This window comes from Ochotona curzoniae, unplaced genomic scaffold (assembly GCF_017591425.1).
Source record: "Ochotona curzoniae isolate NIBS_2020 unplaced genomic scaffold, NIBS_Ocur_1.0 contig_4792, whole genome shotgun sequence".
Lineage (NCBI taxonomy): Eukaryota > Metazoa > Chordata > Mammalia > Lagomorpha > Ochotonidae > Ochotona > Ochotona curzoniae.
Window position 1 is genome coordinate 12,222,389 of NW_024466389.1, and position 21,494 is coordinate 12,243,882.

Below are 21,494 nucleotides of genomic sequence, written 5' to 3' on the forward strand. Positions count from 1 at the left end.
GAGCCCAGTACCGAGCAGGGCAGCCACGGCTGGAAGTCCCTGGCTGTGAACCCTCTTATATCAGACAAGCCCCAACCCGGGACAGCCCGCCCCCCACCTGCTCTAGCCCCAAGAAACAATGCTGTTTTTTTTTTTTGTTTTTTGTTTTTTTTTTTTTTTGCTTCCTCTTTTTGTGGTGCTAGGAAATCTCATGAATACTTTTCCAAAAATATAATTGTATTTATTTGAGAAGAGGAAGGAGAAGGGAGATGGGGTGCTGCTACTCCCCAAATACCCTTGATGGTCAGAGCTGAGCTCATCCAGGAGTCCCAGTGTGGGTAGCAGGATCCACAGACTTGAGCCAATACTGCTGCCTTGCAGGGTCTGAATGGGCAGGAAATGGAATTAGGAACCCAAGGTAGAAACTGAACCTGGGTCCTCTGATGCAGGACCTTGACCTTGGCCTCTTAGACAACACCCCGATCACCGGACCAGACACCTGTGTGATAGCCTATGTTTTTCCTTTTCTTTTTTTCATAAACATTACTCAGTGTAGAAGATGTGGACAAACACCAGGAATTCTGAAATGACCTGTGACGTTATGAACATTTTGGTGCTCGTCCTTTGAGCTTAGTGCCAAATCTGTCTGTTTCTAGCACATACAAACGTACTTCAAGAACTTCATGGAAAATAAAAGATAAGTTTGTGTGAAATATCTCAAATCCATATGTTAGTTTTTTCATAATTCTCATAATTCTCTTTCCCACAAATTTGTTTGAGATTCCTTGTAGGTGTGTATTGCAACATCTTTATAGCCAAACAAATGTATCCATTTTCTACAAGCTTTTTCCAGACCTCATGCCCATATGCAAGCATGTGTGTGTCTGCTGTCTCTATATCCTCCCCTGACCACATTGGCAGATGCTTTATATAGTATTTTTACAGAAGAGATACTTGTTTGCTTATTTTAAAGGCAGAATAACAGAGAGGAGAGAGAGAGAGAGAAAGACACGGAGAGATCTCCCATCTGCTAGTTCACAACCTCAAAGCCACCATCTTCCACTGACACCAGGAGCCCAGACCTTCATCCAGGATTCCAGCATGGGTGACCGGGACCCAAGTACCTGGGCCATCCTCTGCTAGTCTCCCAGGTGCATTAGCTAAGCAACAGGCCTTGAATCACGTGGGATAACAGCATTACAAGCAGGAACCTGCCGCAGCACACCACTGGCCCCTTATGTAGTGCTTAGTATCCTGTCTGTTCACCACTGACCCACCTTGAACATATTTCTATATATTCTTTGGCCGAGTTACCTTCATATTCCATTATGCAGCTCTGCTGTTTATCTGACAAATTCGCAATGGATAGACGCACAGATGTACAGCTTTCACTGTAGTACAGCTCGCTTCTGCTAAATTGCTCCCTCGTGTGGACTTGACAAATCAAAGAATCATCAAAGGCAGATGATGTGTGCTGCCAGCTTAACCAAGGCAAGACCCATCCCTGTTTACCTGTGGGAACCCTCAGAAGCAGAGGAGGTGACCATTCTGGGAGAAAAAGCTGATGACATCAGCAACACTTAGAGATGTCAGCCTCAGGGCACCTAGGACAACCTTGGACACAGAAGGCAGGGACTTGCAGGTAGCTGTTCAAGGTCAGTGCTGAAGTTGACTTCCTTTTTTCTTTTTTAAGGTTTGTTTATTTTTATCGGAAAGGCAGACCAGATTTAGGGAGAAAAGAAAAAACAGAAAGATCTTCTGTCTGCTGGTTCACTCCCCAAGTGGCTGTCACAGCTAGAAATAAGCTGATACAAAGCCAGGAGCCAGGAGCATCTTCTGCATCTCCCACAGGGTGCAAGGTCCCAAGGCTTTGGGCCATCCTCTCCTGCTTTCCCAGGCCACAAGCAGAGAGCTGGGTGGAAAGTGGAGCAGCCTGGACACAAGACAGTGCCCATGTGGAATCTTGGCACTTACAAGGTGAGGATTTAGCTATTGAGCCATCGTGCCAGGTCCAAGGCTGAACCCTTCACTACCAGCCAGAAACTGTACCTCTGTCACAGCTGGAAGCTGTTTCTTTCTCCACCCGCCTTCCCTCCCCGACCATGTGCCTTTCAAATCCGATTTTTTTTTTTGCCTTGACTCCTTGAATCAGTCAATTGACTACCTTATCTAGAATGAAGCAATCTACAGGCAAATATTAAACAACATATTCTTTGTAATTATTGACTGAGGAACGGGTGCTTTGGCACAGAGAGTTAGGCTGCCGCCTGGGACACTGCATCCCAAATAGGAGTGCCAGTTAGCGCCCTGGTAACTCTGCCTCTTCTCCAGTTTCCTGCTAATTCCCCTGCTGATGGTCCTAGTACTCGGATCCCTGACACCCACACAAGAGACCCAGATGGAATTCCAGGCGCCGAGATTTGGCCAGGCTCAGTGCTTGGCTGTGGCAGGCATTAAGTTAGAAGACCTTTCAAATGACCAAATGCCGCATGAAGAAAATATTTTAGAAAGCATCGTCACTCTTGAATAGGATGTGTAATGAGGCACATGTGTTGAATGGATACAACACAGGGAGTTTGAGGGTCAGCATTCCTACCAACAGCATCACAGACACACTTCGCCTCCAGAGCCCTCTGCTGGTGTGTTCTCAGATACACCGCCCTCGCCCACCTTCCACAACCATCGCCATATACCTTATCAAGGTGGCACTTTACCCTGAGTGCTGCCTCCTAGATCAGGGCCCTTGGCGAGGCATGAGGCTGTCTGCAGAATCCAACTCCCCGCCGTCCTTGGTATCATGTAGGCAGGAGCAAAAGTAACAGAGGCACAAACCCTTTGTGGATTCCAAAAGGCTTTTCTCATGGGAGAAAAGATGATATGGATGCTGCCAAGAGGCCTTAAAAATCCTAGCATCAAGAACTGGCACTGTGGCATAGTGGGTCAAGTCGCCACCTGCAGCGCTGGCATCCCATATGGGCACCAACCAGTATGAATTCCAGCTGTTCCACTTCCCATCCCGCTTGCCATGACGACACCTGGGAAAGCAGTGGAGGATGGCCTAAGTGCTTGGGCTCCTGCATCTGTGTGGGAGACTTGGGAGAAGTTCCTGGCTCCTGGCTTCAGACAAGCTCAGTTCTGGCTGTTTTAGCGTTGAGGAGTGCATCAGCAGATGGAAGTTGTCTCTCCCTCTTCTCTCTCTGATCATCAAGTAAAAAACAACAACTTAACAAAAAACAAAACAAAACAACAACAAAAAACTATCACTAGAAGATGCCTTAGAACCCCAGGCCTGGTCCGGAGGCCTTGAGGGAAACACTCGGCAGGCTGCATTTGGGGTCAGGTGCACCTTGTCGCTTCATCTGCACCAATCTTGGTCTCTCATTTGCAAAACAGGGCCAGCGTCCCTCCCTTCTCTGAAAGCTCTGGGGTTTGGAGGTGACACACACATAACACACTGCATTTCGCCTCACCCAGCAAGAGAATGCCATCACAGGAACAGTGTCGATGGGGCTGTATCCCAACCTGGAGGCGAAGAAGCCGGGGGAAGATGGCTCTCAAACCTAGACTGCCCAGGACGATGGCCTGCCCTCCACACCGCCCAGCTGCTTAACCTGGAGTAAGCTGCTCAGCCCCCCACCTTCTCCTTCCTCATTGGAAGCAGGGCGAACACAGCACTTACTTCTACCACCACCGCCACCATCCTCATCCTCACAGCTTGTAACGAACACGATGAATTCCCAACCTCCTCTTCTGTTCACAGCCTGTGCCTGCTGCTTCACCCTCTCTAAATCCAACCTGGGCCTTTCTATACCTTTCGTTCTTCTGCTGAGCAGGGCTCACCTTTCTCCCCTGTCCTGAAACACAAAATACAGCACCCCCTTGCAGCGTCTTGGCTAACTCTATCAGCTGTGTTGTGTCTGGATCGTGTTTGTCTTTTGTTGGGTAGTAATTGAGAAGATGTTTCCAGAAGGAAGTTGCTGAGTCAGAAGACATAAAAGTCTTTCCAGCCTTACATTCCTCTGCTAGGCAACTTGAGCCGTGGTTACTTCTTGAGGTTTCTCAGCAGGTCTCAGCACTTTCACTTCCCTGGGGTCTGCTTGGGGACTTGGAGGCCACAACCCGGCCAGCTCTCTAGGCAGTGGGTGGAAGGGAGCAGGAAGGAGCTCAGATGTCGAAAATCAAATTCCATTCACAGTCGTTACCATTGTCGCAGCCTTTGTTCTCTGCTGGTTTGGGCTGTTATCTCATTTAGTTATCACAACTGCACCCTGAAGGCCGTACTGCTATCCCTGTTTCATGGGTGAGGATGCTGGGACTCAGAGAGACTGGAAACTCCAGCAGAGTCACGCAATAGAGTTCAGATTAGCATGCAAGTTTACCAGAGCCTGCCCGTTTCCTGTGTGGGACACCTTCTGAATGGCCCACGCACGATCAATGCAAGTAGACGCTTACCTAATCCCCAGTGTACAGATGAGTCACGGGGCTTGGGGCTCTGCCATGTGCACCTGCTTACCCTCCTGGCATCCACAGAGGTAGAAACCAGAAGAACCAGGCACAGCTACACACTGGCCACCCCCAACTTCACTGCAGAATGGAAAGGCACCCCCTTCTCCTAAGAGACACCCCTGAGGATTGACAGCAGTGGCCATAGTCCTCCCTCCATCCTCTTTCCCAGAAAATCCCCGTGCCCTGATTCCATCTTGGCTCAGGGCCAGGAAGCCTCTTCTTTTGTCAAGGGTCATTTGGAGACTGTTGACATCACTCAAACACCATGCAAAACTATAAGCTTACCAATAAGCCCAATAGCAATTGATTGGATTTCAATTCCCCCTGTGGTTGCCTGGGCAGGAACAGACCAAACAATTTCCTACAGCCCACAGGCAGGCCATTCCCTCATCATCCCATTCCAGGATGGAGTGCCTTGTCAGAGGCAACCAGGAATGAGGCTCGGAATGGCTGTGGGTGTGCAGATCAGAGGAAAGCAGGCAGAGCTGGGCCCCCCGGGTTGGAGAGACTGGAGATCGGAGGGCCCCCTCCTCTCCATCTGCACCAAGAAGGGGTCAAGACCCCAGGAAGTGCTGCAGTGTTTGTCAGCTGCAGAATGATGAACAGGTGGTTGTGTGGCCGCTCATTCACATCAGCGAGCCATAGTGACACAGTGTGATGTGGATGGAGGCCGAACAACAAGCCAAACCCAACAGGGACAAGTGTGAGAGGGACGACACTGGTGAGGGGCAGCAGTAACCTGTGCTGACTTGAGTTTTTACAGGGTGGTGCACTGATGTGAGTGGTGGCAGCAGGAGGTCAGTGGAAGTCTCTGGAAGGGCCACTGATGTGAGTGGTGGCAGCAGGTTGGTGGAAGTTTCTGGAAGGGTCACTGGTGTTCATCCCTATGGCATCTGGTTCCACGGGTGCATTAATGTTGCAAGAATTCCTCCAGACGTTTGCTTGTGGTGTGTGCATTTTCCTTTGTGGTACTTGAGACATTGGAATAATAACATGACAGTAATAATAATAATAGTAATAGCAATGAAGAGCCCAAACATCATCAGGGCTTCCCATTCTGGCTCAGCAGTGCTGTCATCTTGGCCACGCCACTTCATCTCTGATCCCAGAGTTTCCCGCTGGAAGATGGGGTTCACGAGACTTCATGGGCCTGTTATCATGAAGCTCCAACTAAAGCAAAAAAGCCAGGCTCCCTCTGCGGCACCCCTCAGAGAGCCTTACCTCCTGGTGGCACACATGTGAGGGGATCTCCCAGTTCTCCCAGTGACTCAAACCCAGACTGCACAAAGGCACTTTCCCAGCTCTTGAAATCCCCACACCGGGTTGCTTCAAGGTCACTGCCCCAAGGCTTTCGAATGTTTTCAGATCTAATCCAGACCCTGGCTGCCTTCCCCAGGGCCTCATCAGGCAAGGCAGCATGAAGCTGAAGGCTCACACAGCCCTACCAGGACTCCCCACTCCCCTCTGCTGGCTCCTGTGCTAAGGCAGCAGAGGAGAACCCACTTCCAAGATCCCAGAGTAGCCCACCAAAGCCAGGCCTCCCCCCAGGTGTTCCAGGGCACCTGCGGTTTGCTGGCCTCTAGCCCTGCCCATCTCAGTGTTGAGGGTGCAAAGGAGGGATAGGACAAGTCCCTGCCTGCCGGAGTGGCACACAGTGATGTCCCCAGGAATGACCAGATGCTGGCTGGCAGCCAGGCTGTCTGCTGGGTAGGGGTGGGGGTTTCACTGATTTACATGGACTTGGTCTGCATGGAGAGGACCAAACAAAGAGAAGACATCCAGTCAGCTGTCAGATGGGCTAGCCCTGGAGAGGCAAGCCTAGGGGAGGGGCTCTGCAAGGCACAGGGTGTAGAGGGTGCAGGTACACCCTGGCTGGTGCTAGGCCAAGGCGTAGCCTGCACCTAGTCCACCAGGCAGCTTTCCTGGGCCCTTGGGAGAAGCTGCAGCTGAGTGGGCATCTGGGGTCCTGGCTCATTCTGCAGGGATGCTGAGACCTCCACTACAACTCTGAGTAGACATCATTCAGGTGGGGGCTGGGAGCATAGTAGAAGGTGGGGAGCAATGTGGAGTTCCCTAATCCCCTCCGGAGACTCAGACACCCTGGGGTAAGCTTCACTTCCTTCAAGGAGTCTGGGGGCAGAATAAGAAGCCAGAGGCATGTCCTCTGCTTGCTAATGTGATTCCCTCACCCCACTCCCCCCACCCACAGGGCCCCACAGCCTGGTGAGACCTCTGGGAGGGGTTAGCCCAGCTGGATGCATTCCAAGGAAAAGTGTGACACTTCCTATATTCTGTCTCACTCAGTCCTTGGGCAGGATTTACAGGGGGTCTCAGAATATCCATAAAAAACCCCTGACTATGAAAATGAGGGTTTCAAGTGCCTTTGCAATAAACTCCTGCTTTCCATGAACTTTCTGAAGTCCCCTCACACAGCACATACTGGGTAGATGAGGCTGTGGGGTTCCCCTGGGTCCACCGCTTCTCAGATGGAGGCCATGATGGGATGCAGACTCAGCACGTGGACTGAGCCCCACAGGATGGGCCACGCTGGGGACCAGAGGCTTCCGTAGGTGACTGCTGCATGGGCCCAGATCAACAAGTCTGATATCCACACGGGAAGAGATGATTGGGGCAGGGAGAGGCCTGGGTGGAAACAGCCCTCCCACGTTTGCATGTCACACCTGGCCTCCGAGCTCTGAGTCAACACACGGTCGCTGTCACAGCCCCTGCTCTGCGCCCTTTGCTACAGCAGCTCTGACAGACCAATGTGGCTGTTAGCAGAGCCCTGAAGAAAGAGTGGACACCCAGAGTGTCTTCCTCCAGGAAGCAGCAGATGGGACACTGACCATCTGCAGCTGCTGCCTCCCCCGAGGTAGGCAACAGGGGCGCTGAGGTCCCAACACCTGCTCTCGGGCCTGAGCCCACAGCATTGAGCCCAGTGGTTTTCCAGTCCAATGTCTGCTTCCATTTCTGCCTTCATAAAATGAAAATACCTCCCTCCTGCAGAGCTAATGCTCAGGAATTGTTCGATCAAAACCATTTTATAAACATCTCTGTTACAAATACTTCTTGTTCTCTCTTAAAGTAAAGTTTTTTGGGGGTAGAACTGATATAAAAATCAAGGCATCCTTTTGAAATTTGGTGAGTTTTTTTGATAAATAGCTATATATACTACATTTTTCACTCTTAACAATTATGTATTTATTTATAATGCAACGTTACAAAGAGAGAGAGGAAAAGACATACAGAGAAAGCTCTTCCATCTGCTGGTTCACTCCTTCAGTGGCCGCAATGGTCAGGGCTGAGCCAGGCCAAAGCCAGGAGCCAGGAGCCTCCTCCTAGTCTCCCATATGAATGGCAGGGGCCCAAGCACTTGGGCCAGCTTCCACTGCTTTCCCAGGCTCATCAGCTGGTTAGAAGGCAGAGTAGCCAGGACTCAAACTGGTGCTCTTGTGGAATGCTGGACCTGCTGCATACCAGCCACTGTAGAATCACTTACTTAGCCAAGTCACCAATTTCCCTTCTGCCTCTTTGAAGCCAGCCCATCAGCACTTCCAGGCCTGGGCAGCCATGATTAACCCTCCTGTCACTTCAGACAAGTTTCTCCCATTCTAGCAGTCCCTTCAGAAGGAATCCTTGAGATGCAAGGCTTTGTGGCTGGATTTGTTTGCTGAACCTAACGCCTCCGAGGCTCAGTTGCGTTACTGTGTGCGTGCATGCGTTTTATTGCCGACAAGTGCTGTGTTGTGTGGACGTAGCACAGTTTGTTGATCTTTTCGTCAGTTGATGGACTTGGGGTTGTTTATAGTGTGGGGCCGTGGTGAATCAGGCTGCTGTAAATGTGCGTGAGTAAACATGTCTTTGCATCAACACATACTTCCTTTTCTTCCGAATAAATATCCGGGGGTAGAATGACTGAATCAGATGGTGGGTGTCTATTGACCTTTATAAAGAATTGCCAAATTGTTTTCCAACTTGGTTGCACCATTTTTGCGTTCTTGTCAGACGTATGAGGGCTTCAGTTGCTTCAGATCTTTGCCAATACTTGTTATCATTTTGCTCTATTACAGCCTTCTAGTGGGGGTGAGGTATTGTCTCCCTGTTGTTTTGATTTGCACTTTCCTCACCATGAACGAGGCCGAGCCTAGTTTCAGATGCTTGCTGATCATTATCTTTCTTTGGAGAGGTGCCTACTTAATGCCTTTGCCTGTTTCTTTTTAAGATTTATTATTTATTTTTTATTGGAAAGTCGTATTTGCAGAGAGAAGGAGAGAGAGAGAAAGATCTTCCACCTGCTGGTTCACTCCTCAAGTGGCTACAATGGCAAGAGACAAGCTGATTCGAAGCCAAGAGCCAGAAGCTTCTTCTGGGTCTCCCATGTGGGTGCAGGGGCCAAGACTTTGGACCATTCTGTACTGCTTTCCCAGGCCACAAACAGGGGGCTGGGGGGGAAGTGGAGCAGCTGGGATACAAACCAGAATCCACATGGGATCCTGGTGCATGCAAGGTGAGGCCCTTCACCACTGCAATAGACCTCTCTCCTTCACCCCTTTGCCTGTTTTAAACTACATAATTATTTCTTTGAAAAGCAGAGAGAGAGAGAGAAGAGGCAGAATTAGGGATAGATTGTCGATCTGCTGGTTCTCTCCCCAAAGGCCCACAGTAGCCTGGGCCAGCTGGAAGCCAGTTGCTGGGAACTCAATCCATGTCTCCCACAGTGATTCTCGCCCCAGCCACTTGCACCACCACCTGTCACCCCCACGCCCGCTCTTCCAGCTTACACATGAACAGGAAGCTAGAATTGAATTGGGAACAGAGCCAGGGCTCAACTGCAGGATTTGGCCCCCCAAGTTTATGTGTCTTAAAATCGAGTAGCATAAATCCTGCAGTTTTAGTGTTTTAATAGTTGATTTGACTATCCTAGATTTTTTTTTAATTTCTCTATGAATTTTAGGACCAGCTTGCCAATTTCTACAAAAGCAGTCTGTTAAGGCTTTGATCAATGTACACTGACCTGCAGAGCACACGGAGAAACAAACATTTTAACAATATTTATACTTCTGATTGATAAACATGGTGTATCCATAGATTTATTTTTGCCTTTTAAAAATTTTTCTGAGTATTAGTTTATAGTTTTCAATGTGTATCTCTTCCATTTTTATCAATTATATCCCTAAATATTTCATATTTGTGGGTATTACCATAAACATTCTTATATGTCTATTGCATGTGGTCTAAATTATTCAATATTCTTTGCTAATGTGTAGAAGTACAATTATGGGACCCTGGCATGATAGCCTAATGGCTAAATTCTCCCCTTGCATGCACTAGGATCCCATTTGGGCACTGGTTCATGTCCTGGCTGCTCCACTTTCCATCCAGCTCCCTGATTGTGGCCTGGGAAAGCAGCAAAGGATGGTCCAAAGCCTTGGGCCCCTGCACCCACATGGGATACTGGGAGGAAGCTCCTGTCTCCTGGCTTCGGATCAGCTTGTCTTTGGCCATTGCAACCACTTGGGGAGTGAATCAGCAGGCAGAAGAGCTTTCTCTCTATATCTCCTCTCTCTCTTTCTCTCTCTCTCTATGTATATATGTATATACATCTGCCTTTCCAATAAAAATAAGCAAGTAAATCTGTCATAACGTATAATTATGACTAACATTTTGTATTCTCATAATTCTTCAATCTCACTTAACTCAGATACTACTTTCAGCAGCATTATTGTACATTCTGTAAGGTTTTTAAAATATTTTATTTATGGAGAGGATCTTCAACCAGTTGGTTCACTCCCCACGTGGCTGCAATGGCCAGAGCTGAGCCAGGAGCCAGAAGTTTCTTCAGAGTCTCCCTTGTGGGTGCTGGATCCCAAGGTCATCCTCCACTGCTTTCCCACAGGCAGGGAGGCGGATGGGAAGTAGGGTAGCCAGGACATGAACCTGTGCCTTTATGGGATCCTAGTGCTTGCAAGGTAAGGATTTAGCCAATTGAGCCATGGCATTGGGCCCGATCCTAAAAGATTTTTTACAGGCACAATGCCTAGGCTGATAGAGTGATCATATTCATTCCTTTCCCAGTGAAATGCCTTTTGTTTCCTTTCTTGCACTAACAAACCACTAGTACAATGTTGACTGGAAGTGATGAGAGTGGACACGCTTGTCTTCCTAATCATTCTTTAACCAGTAGCCTGATGTTAAACTCAGGTTTATTACAGATGCACCTTTCCAAGTTAAGAAAATTCCCTTCCATCATTGTTTGTTGGCAGTTTTTTTTTAAATCAAAAATAAATGTTAGACATTTTCAAATAGTCTTTGTTTTGATTGAGGGGATTTCATGGTGTTCTTTATTAGGATGATATATTGCATTGACTGATTTTTTAAAATAGGTTTGTTTATTTATCTATTTATTTGTTTATTCATATTGGAAAATCAGATATACAGAGAGGAGGAGAGACAGAGAGCAAGATCTTCCATCTGATGATTCACTCCCCAAGCGGCTGGAGCTGAGCCAGTCCGAAGCCAGGAGCCCAGAGCCTTTTTTGGGTCTCCCACGTGAATACAGGGTCCCAAGGCTTTGGGCCGTCCTTGACTGCTTTCCCAGGCCACAAGCAGGGAGCTGGATGGGAAGTGGGGCTGCCGGAATTAGAACCGAAGCCCATATGGGATCCCGGTGCATGTAAAGTGAGGACTTCATTTGCTAGGCTTCCATGCTGGGCCCATTGACTGATTTTTAATGTAAAAGCGATCTTGTATTCCTAAGAATAAACACCACTTTGTTATTGTATATCTTCTCCTTTATGCAACCAGATCCAGCTCGCCAGCGCTTTGTGAAGAATTTTGGAGTGAATGTTGAGGCCCAGAAAACTGAATGATCATTTGCGTGTCCCCCTTCACATTGCAGAGTATAGGTTCAAGTCCCGGCTGCTCTGCTTGTGATCCAGCGTTCTGTCGATGTCCCCAGAAGGCAGCAGAGGATGACGTAAGCCCTCGGGCTCCTGCTAGCCATGTGAGAGCCTGGACAGAGTTCCTGCATCCTGCTTTAGGCCCGGCCCAGCCCTGGCCTTGGTGGACTTTGGGAAGTGAACCAATGGATGGAAGATCTTTTTTTTTTTTTTTTTTTGCTTGTTTTTAAAGGTTTCTTTTTTTTATCGGAAAGGTAAAAATAAATATACAGAGAACAGGAGAGACAGAGAGGAAAATCTTCTGTCCAATGATTCACTCCCCAAGTGAGCCCAACGGCCGGTGCTGAGCCGATCTGAAGCCAGGAGCTCTTCCAGGTCTCCCACGCGGGTGCAGGGTCCCAAAGCTTTGGGCAATTCTCAACTGCTTTTCCAGGCCACAAGCAGGGAGCTGGATGGGAAGCAGGGCCGCTGGGACTGTGCAAGGCGAGGACCTTAACTGCTATGCTACCGCGCTGGGACCTGGATGGAAGATCTTTCTCTCTTTCTGTTTCAAAAAAGTAAATAATATTTTATAAAGTAAGTGGATAGTTGATCAGTCTCACTCTGCAGACAGTAAAAAAAAAAAAAAATAGTTAAAGCAACGAGATACTATTTATTAGGAAAGAAAATGGGGAAAACTGCTGCTTTTAACCAGCTGCTCCATTGCTTCATTCTTCTTCTTTTTAAACATTTATTAATCTATTTATTGGTTTGTTTGTTTATTTGAAAGTCAGAGTTATGGAGAGACAGGAAGAGACTGTTTTCCTGCTGATTCACTCTCCAGAAGGCCATAATAACTGGAGCTGGACCAGGCTGAAGACAGGAGCCAGGAACTCCATCAGAGTCTCCCAGCAGGTGGCAGGCATTTGAGCATCTTCTGCTGGCTTTTCCAGGCCATTAGCCTGAAGCTGGCCTGGGAACAGAGCAGCCAGTCACAAACCAGTTACCCAGATGGGATGCCGATGTCACAGGTAGTGGCTTTATTCTTTATGCCACAATGCCAGTTCTGCTACTCTGATTTGGATCCAACTTCCTGTTAATGTGCATGGGAGACCAAGTACTGGCTTCAGCCTGGCCCAACACTGGCTGTTGTGGTCACGGGGGAGTGAACCAAATAATGAAGGATCTCTCTCTCTCTCTGCCTTTCAAAGGAATGAATAATCTTTTTTTTAAGAAAGGAATATTTCTATCCATGTTCATGAAGAGTATCAAGTTATAGTTTTGCATGTAATGCCTTTATTTTTGTTTCCTAATAATAATGACTTCATAGAATAGAACAACTTGGGAAATATTCCATGGACTTAAAATTTTCAAAGAACTTTGTATATTATTGCTGCTTGGGGCTAAATTGCATCTCTCCCACCCTCACAGTTTGTAAGCACCACGTGCTGGTGCTTCAGCAGGCGTTTGGAGACCATGCCTCTAAAGAGGTTATGGTACAGCGAGGCAAGCTCTGCCCTGATACAGTGAGTGTGCTGATAGGACATGGCCCGGATGTTCAGGGGGACACAAGGAATGCCCAGCACCTAGAAAAGAGCGCAAGGATGCGGCCAGATGGCACCCATGGGCCCAGGAAGCAAGCCTTGGAATAGAACCAGCCCTCCAGCACCCTGGCCTTGAGCCTCTAGGACCACCACCGTAGCCCAGGACTACCACGGCCACTCCCAGCTGATGGTATCTGTGTCACTGCAACGCTAGCCAGCTAATGCCACTGACTGTGCTTTTCCCTGAAGTGTCTGACCAAGTTTACCGGGTTAGCCACCTGATCCCGCAGTTTGTGCTGGGAAGGGTCTAACCACATATTCACGTTGTTCCCTAGGTACAGGGCCGCTTCAGCAGGACAAGCTTGCACCTTTCAAGGAAGTCAACCATCTTATCTTGGCTGTTGACTGCAAGAATGCGTTCATTTTAACACCAAAATTTGCAAATAGAAGATGAAAACCTCCATCAATTCCATTGCAGGGAGATAGTCATTACAAATACTGAAAGGTCTGTCTTTCCAGATAATTCTATCTACACGTTGCACGTTGACACCCTTCTCTCTCTTCATTGCTGTTTTCCTGTAACATCAAATGTTTTTGCAAACAGGGTTATGATTTGAGGGCTAATAATTCCCTTCACTAATCTCAAATTTCAGTTGCTTCTAACTGCAGGTGGGAGCAGAGGGTATCAAGGAAATACCTGAGCCAGTGTCCTTTCTGGCTGTCTTCAGAAACGGTTCTGGTTTGCCACTTGGTTTCTATCCTCAGAAGTGGAATTACTGGGTCGACCAGTTGACTATCAATTCCATTACTGAGCACATTTTACTTTGTAAATGGAGGGCAGGTGAGTGGGAAGAGCCTTGTCCTCCTGCTCCAAGACGGAAGCTCTCTGAAGATGAGGCCCAGTGGGAATTCAAGAACAGAAATCAGCCACAGTGCTGTTCAGAGTCTGCAGGGGCTCCTGGCTGTAACCTTGACCTTTAATTTGTTGTTGTTGTTTCTTTTCTTTCTAAAAAGGATTTCCAGAGTTACAGAGAGGGAGAGGCAGAAGTGGAGAAAGGGAGAGATACTCTACCCGTTGGTTTTACTTCTCAGTTAGCCCCAACAGCCAATGCTGGGCTAGGTTGAAGCCAGGAACTTCATCTGTTTCTCCCACTAGGACGCAGAGGGTTACACACTCGGGCCATCATCTGTTGCTTTCCTTAGCACATTAGCGGGGAGGCGGATGGGAAGTGAAGCAGCTGGGACTAGGACCAACACTGCTATGGGCATGCCAGCACTGCAGGTGGCAGCTTAACCACAACACCACCACAGTGCTGGCTCCGACCTTGGCCTTGTTGGCATGCATCTAAGTGGCTGCCAGGTCCTGCAGGCAGGAAGCTGCATCTTTGGAGTACGGACTGGTTGGGGCATTTCTTCTTGACTCTTCCTTCCTTGGAGTATGTTGATATGATGAAGAAGCATATGAAGCAAAAATAGAAAACCAGAGGCCAGCCTCTGTCTTCCCATCACTTCACTTTGATGAGGCATTTGCAGTCCTCCACCCCAGGGGAAGCCTGGGCCTTTAGGAAAAATAGAGGTCCCTGCCCTCTAGGGGTACCAGCCTGAAATGCCAGGCCCCACAAGCCAAAGCACACGCAGGTCTCCACAAAGGAATGTGTGAGCAAGGGAAAACGAACACCTTCCTGAGTCAGGTGTTTGCAGTGTTCCACGACAACTTCCTGGAAGGAGGGGGCCTGGATTCCAAGAGAGCAAGGAGTGGAGACTAAACCAAAGAGATGCTGACAATGCTGGCAGTGGGGGCAGGGGAGGGTCTCTTCTACCCCTTATCAGTAGGTGTGGGAGATGAACAGAGAAAGGTCAACAAGGTGAGGGCTTGCACCTGCCGTGTCAGTTTCCAAGGGCGCTCTTCTTGCCCTGTCCTTTATCTCGCTTCCACCATCCAACGCCCCTCAAGCTGGGAGTCAGGCTCCTACTGTGTCCCAATCAGATCTTTCCTTTCTATGTGAGAGATAGAGAGACAGAGGAGCTAGCGCCCATCTGCCAGCTTTGTTCTTCAAATACCCAGGACATTCACCGCCAAAGCCGGGAACTGGGATCGCACTTCGGGTCTCCCACATGGATGGCAGAAAGCCAAACACTGAAGCCATCTCTGCCGCCCCCCAGAGTCTGCATCAGTGGGAAGCTGGAGCCCAGAGTGGACCATGGGCACCTCCATGTGGGATGCGAGAATCTTGGCTGTCCTAACCACCATGCTAAAGGCTGCTTCTCCCCATCAGACCTCTACCCAAGCCCCTGCACATGCCCACGTGGCATACGGCCTCTCTAGGCTCTCTGGCATCATGATCACTCCCCGTGGCTGTGCTCTGTTCATTCCACAAGCAGGAACCCTGGTGGGGGAATCTGTCAACACCTCTGCTGAAGTGCCCAGCCCTACATCCTGCAGATCCAGCCCTCTCCCCTCCCTCCTGCCCCAGCCCTCCTACACACATTCCGCAGCCCTAGGCAAGAGGTAAATGACCCTGACTCCACCAGGGCCCACCCGACCCTCCAGCAGCTGCCATGGAGCCCGCCCTCCCTCCAGACACATCTGGCAATGTGTGGGAACATTTGTGAAACTCAGGGATTGTGGGAGGAAGCCAGTTAGCACCGTGGGCCACCTTGGGCAGCCCCACACAGGGAGGTCCCCACCCAGCGGCTGAAAGCTCTCCATTCCAGGTAGTAGCTGGAAGGAATCAGACTCCGTGCTGGCTGCGGGTGCTCGGGCCTCCTCGGTGAACCCAGGCAGCACCACAGACGTGGGCACCAGCCTGCTTTCCCCCATGAATGCAGCCTGCTTCTGGCTGGAGATACAGAGTCGTCTGCAGACACGGGCACCTTCACAGCGGGCAGCCTCCCGAATAGAGAGCTCTTTCAGCAAACTCCACACAGCCTCCCCAGACCTTCTTTACAGTTGGCATGCTCTTTGAACTTTTGCATCGTTCTCTGTATTGTCCAACTCGGGCAAGAGCCCTGCTTGTGCAGTGGATGGAGCCAGACCCCATCCTTCATGTCTAATTTCCTCCCCATGCTCCCCTGTGAGGTCTGAGCACCCAGAATCTCATGATGGCTGTGTGGCCAGAAGCTCCTCTCCCTCCTGGCATCTCCTCTCAGCCTCTTCTAGCCCCACACCCACCCTACCTCACTGCTTGACCACACTGGCTGCAGCTGGAGTTGGGCTCAGTCCCACAGAAGCATCTTTCAGGTGGAGGACTTCTTTGCAGCTGCAAGAGGAGGGGCCGACACCTGCCCAGAGGGGCAGACCAGAGCACAGTAGGGGTGGGGACTCTGCAGGCAGCTGTGGGCAGGGCTATCTATGGTGGTGGGAAGGCAGGGGCGGGGCCTTCTTTTTCTAGGACATGTGTGTCACCTGCCTGCTGCCCAGGGATATTGCCTGGGCACTACCCTGCCAGCGTGCACAGCAGCGTGAAGCTGGGGCCTGCTTCCCACAACCTGCAGAGCTCCCTACATGCCTTTGGAGACCTATGTCGCTGGCCCCCCGGAATCCAGAGCATGGCAGATGGAGCACAGGCCAACCACAAAGGGTTCAGGAAGAAGGTGCTGGCTAGACACCCCTCGGAGCCAAGGGGCCCAAGCCCTGAGGCCTCTTCGCCTCTGAGGGCCACCAGGTAAGTGCCCGCTGTGGATAGGACAGGATGGAGGTGGGGGGAGACTGGCTCCTGGGATCTATTTGTTTAGAAAGGAAGCACACTTAACCCGAGTAATATGCCAAGGCAGGCCTCTTCATTTCTAGTTTCCAGTCGGGCCTTAGGGATCATGGAGTCAGCTCTCTGAGGACACCTGAGGTTCAGAGAGGCTCAGCTATCTGTCAATGGTCACTCAGCATTTGGGATGCAGGACAGCCCACCTCCCAGGTTTCTGAGCTCTGGGTTCAAGACCCATGTAGCTCCAGGCTGTGTCAGATGACTCTGTCCCAGGGTTCCCTGGCATGTGGATGATAGAATGAAGGGAGGGGGTTACATTGAAGAGACTCCAGTCTAAGACAGTGGCATCCTGTCTGAAGGAACGAGGCTCGGGCCTCCTGGCTGTGCCAGCCTGGGGTGTGTCGCTGCAGGAGGAGCAGAGCAGGTGCAGAGTGCTAATCACAGGGCTGGGACAGCATCAACCAGGGCATCAGGGGACAGCGTGGATGGCACCTATAAAGAGGCCGGGGAGGAGCCATGGGCTGGGACCACACAGGTGCAGGCGACAGGCTAAGGCTCTGGGCTTCCCCCTCTGTCAGGACCAGCATGGGCATGAAGAAGTTCCTCGCCATCAGCATTCTGGCCAGCAGCGGTGAGTCCAGGCCTGGCACAGACCCTTCCTTTGTGCCGGCCAGCCTTTTTCCAATGACCCTGGGCAGATGCGTGTGATTGTCCCACTGTCCCTCCTAGACACCACTGGCTAGTCCCATCCTCTGCCTGGGCCTCCATCTCCCCATCCTCCTCACCCCCAGGGCTGCTGATTCCTGGGCCGCCTGTAAACACGCCAGGGGCCCGTGGCATTTACGAGCCTTGAGGAGCAGGGGAGCAGGGCTGAGCAAACATCGTAAACCTGTCGGCTGGTGTCGGCCGGTGTTTGTGTACACAGCATGCGTGCTGCTGTGTGTATGTGTGTCTGCGACAGGGTTAATGAGTTTGTGTAGGGAGCTGCACGCGTCTGTGTGTGGGTGTGTGTGAGCACCTAGGGATGTGTGTGTGTCAGGGTTGGCACCTGAAGGTGTATACCACCCTTGCCTCTTGGTGTGTCATCCTGAGCGTGCACCTCGCTCTGGCCATGGATGGGGTGCATGTTAAGAGGGAGACAGTACATGAAGTTTCAAGTAGGTGGTGTGAGGGCAGGGACTCTCTCTGCAGAGCTGGTCCCAAGGACCTGGTGCAACTGCCCCGCAGGAGTATGGAGGCACAAGTCCAACCCCCAACACACACTGCCGTGTACAGGCAGCAGGTGCTTCAGCTGTGGGCATCAGCATAGACGTTTTCTCAGGCTTTTCATGCAACTTGATAAACATTGCAGGGACGCAGCCCACAACAAGGACAAAAAATAAAGGGCAGATACATAAGCAAGTTCCTGGGACCTTGGCTTACATCCAGGCAAAATGACCTGCTCCTCATAAAACCATGGCCTGAGCTCTGCCCACACCACAGGGTACAGTCAGAACCTTTGGATGGACCGAGTGTTGGCTGGATAGAGCAGTGGCCTGCAAGGGGAGCCTCATGTTGAGTATGGGGGATGCACGGAGGGACAGAGGAACCCAGGACCCTGGGCCTGGCCGGCCACCCCTCTCATGGTCATGACTATGATTCTCATTTTGCAGATGGAAAATCTGAGCCCCGAGGGGCCTTCATGACTGGCCCAGATATGTGTGACTCCCCCTGCCCCAAACTAAGGGTCTGCACACACAGGCCTGTGAGGTGGTGAGGAAGTAAGCCAGAGCAGCCTTGGGGTTCTGTGGAGCCTCCCGTGTCTAATCCCCCCAGCTTCCTTCCTTTGCTGGTTCATTTCCTCATTTAGGCAGTGGAGCAGAGGCAGGGGAGCAGGGAGAGCCAGGGCAGGGCACTGAGCCATGCATCCCACCCTGGACACAGCTGGACAGGATTGTACCATGACCTGGTTAGCATCCCAGCTCAGGGCATCAAAGCCCCGGGCTCCTAACCACTTGCATCCACTCAATGGGACTACTCCTGCTGATGCTGTGTGGTGGTTCCACCCTGACATGGACAGTGGGTGCCAATCTCAGAGCCTCGGTGAACCCTGAGCCCAGGAGGACCCAGTCCAGGGGAGGACCAAGGAGTACACGCCCCTGGGGTGGGCAGAGCTGGCAGGTGCTGCATATGTGTGTCTTCCAACCTGTAGCAGGTATGGGCCTAAAATACCCAGGCTTCATGGAGTGGCCACAGCCCTGAATGTTTTCTGGGTTCATTCTGAGACACCCCAGCTCTGGACTATGGTGGGAGCTCCAAGTCCTTGTGAGGACAGAGGCCAGGAAGCGAGAGGAAAAACTCAGCCTTCAATCCCTGTGGTTCATAGCAGCACTGGCATTTGCAACGTCCCTTCCACCATGCCAGGCACATGGGCAGTTCCCCTGGATGTGTGGATAAACACGTGGCAGAGGGCATCCAAATGCTGATGACCTGGTCTTGAGCAAATTACTGAGTGCTCCGGGCTCAGTCTTCTTGTCTATGGATCGGGCTGACAGTAGCACTCAGAGAGATGCAGTGGGTATCCGATGAGTCTGTGCAGGGCAAGGCTCAGGCCAGCATCTGACATGAAGCTGCCAGGACCATCCCCCACATGGTATGTCACAGGAGTCCTCTTCCTTTGTTCTGCTGCCCTCCCTTCTCCTGCCTCCCTTTTCCACCCCCGACACACAGGCCTGGCTCTGGACAGCAGCCGTCACCCATGAGTTGGGTGCTCACATGTCCCTTGGTTCTCTCGCAGTTCTGTCCGCTGCCGATGGCAGCCTGCTCAATCTCAAGGCCATGGTGGAATGCATCACAGGCAGAAATGCTATCCTGTCCTTCGTGGGCTATGGCTGCTACTGTGGGCTGGGTGGCCGCGGGCAGCCCATGGATGAGGTGGACTGGTAGGTACCTGGGACCTGAGGCAGGGTGGGGCTTGTTGGAAGAGTTAGTAGCCAGGCACCTGAACGTTGACCATGGCCTCCTCACCCATCTCGGCCACTTCCTGTTGCCCATCTCCAGGCTCCTGGTCATGGAAGCAGCTCTCTCCACCCTCTCCCCAGGAAAGGATTTTTGGCCTGTCACAGACACACAGGGCAGTGACGGTCGCCGGCTGCCTCTGCATTGAGACGAGGGCTATGAGGACTGCCCCCAGTGGGGCAGGGAGCTCTGGAGGGCATGGCATGCCTCCTCCATCAGACTGGATGTCAGCTCCTATCTTCCCAGTGGCGAGTCTGGCCTTGCTGGGAGCCTGCTAAACACATGTAGATTTGCTGCTTTGGCCCCTGCGGAGGCAAGGGGCTGGCCATGCTGCCCTTCTTCCTGTCCTCTCCCATGGCCTGCTAACCCTCAGACCTCCACCCCTCCCTGGGATCAGGCACATCCCAGTGTGATGACGTAGCCCCAAGCTCCCCTCCAGCCTGGTTGCTTGTTGGACCACTCCTTCCTCCCATCCAGGACTCTGAATCAGCAAGGCGGGAGCCCTGAGGACAGAGAGGGGAGGGATCAGAGACAAGAGCCCGTGTGAGCTCAGCCTCGTGATTCTCTCAGCCTCAATGTAAAGGCCGGGTGGTCAGGGACTTGGACGCGATGAGTGGGGGCTGCACCTGCCCGTCCCCCTTTGCTGCCCCCAGGTGCTGCCATGCCCATGACTGCTGCTACCAGAAGGTCTTTGACCAGGGCTGTCGTCCCTACGTGGACCATTACGACTACACGATCGAGAACGGCACGGAGATCGTCTGCAGTGAGTACCTGCCCGGCAGGCTGGCAGGGCACAGACAGGGCAGGGACTGGCAGCCCTGCCATCCTGTTAGAACACAGGGTGCTGTCCCCCTCAGGTTGCAGGTGCACATTGCATGCTGCTTTAAGTATCAGCAGGTCCCAGCTATTGCACGGGACACACACATACTAAACACCAAAGGTTAGTACAACTGAGTTGTTAGCATACAATTACAAACTAGCAATTAGTATCAGGGTTCCTGTCTCCCAGTCCTTTACCAGGGACTCCCTCTGGGACCGGTCACCTCTCAGAGTGAGACAGAGGCACACAGCTAGGAGAGAGAGCAGGAAGTCTGCTCCAGGGCAAGGGTGCTGTTTCCTGGGTAACACCCCCACCCCTTTCCTAACCGCTTCTCCAGTTTCAGCATGCACAGGGTCACCTGTAGGGCTTGTGACAGCCCGACAGCAGCCTGGGATGGGGACCTAGGGAGGGGAGGCAGTGTTGAGGCCTCTGGCCCAAGGACCCTGCAGAGACCAATGGGCACCCAGGGATGCTGTGCTGCTCCTTCACCCACAGCTTGTGCCACCCACGCCACCCCCTACAGGTGAGCTCAACGAGACAGAGTGTGACAAGCAGACGTGCGAGTGTGACAAGAGCGTGGTTATGTGTCTGCAGAAGCAGATCTACAGGGATCAGTACCGCGGCTACCTCAACATCTACTGCCAAGGCCCCACGCCCAACTGCAGCATCTATGACCCACCCCCCGAGGAGGTGGCCTGCGGACTAGGCTACCTGACAGCTCCCGCCTCTTCCTAGCCCCAGTGAGGTCTGTCCGGAGAGGAGAGGGGGCCGGAGGCGCTGGCTGGGGAGCAGACGGAATGAGCAAGTGGGGCACTGTGCAGGTCCAGAGGATTCAGGGAGACCCAGGTGCTGACATTGACCGCAGCTCTGAGTCCAGCACCTGGGGTGGCCGCATCCTTGCCTCTGTTGCTTGGCATGGTGGGAAGTGTGGAGCAGTGCTGGGGTCTCTCCTGGGGGTTTAGGAAAGCCAAGCCTGAGAGAAGGGATGGGGCCTCTATTGCCAGCCCTTCTCCCAGCTGCCAGTTCAGGTAGAAAGAGCATGGGTGTGGGGCTGGGTCCTGAGGGTCCG

The 21,494-nt window shown here is 51.6% G+C and overlaps 1 protein-coding gene across 1 annotated transcript; it reads left to right on the plus strand.

The window, feature by feature from the left end:
* The first annotated feature begins 16,456 nt into the window (after positions 1–16,456).
* PLA2G2F (phospholipase A2 group IIF) lies at positions 16,457–21,160 on the plus strand. The gene is made up of 5 exons (XM_040987713.1): positions 16,457–16,572; positions 17,187–17,239; positions 19,385–19,529; positions 20,259–20,368; positions 20,949–21,160. The coding sequence occupies exons 1-5, from the start codon at positions 16,457–16,459 to the stop codon at positions 21,158–21,160; spliced, it is 636 nt and encodes a 211-aa protein (XP_040843647.1).
* Positions 21,161–21,494: the final 334 nt, after the last annotated feature.

Coding starts and splice junctions, on each gene's coding strand:
- PLA2G2F (XM_040987713.1), top strand. CDS start 16,457: ATGGCAGATGGAGCACAGGCCAACCACAAAGGGTTCAGGAAGAAGGTG. Junction 17,240..19,384: donor CAGCATTCTGGCCAGCAGCG/GTGAGTCCAGGC, acceptor GTTCTCTCGCAG/TTCTGTCCGCTGCCGATGGC. Junction 19,530..20,258: donor CCCATGGATGAGGTGGACTG/GTAGGTACCTGG, acceptor TGCTGCCCCCAG/GTGCTGCCATGCCCATGACT.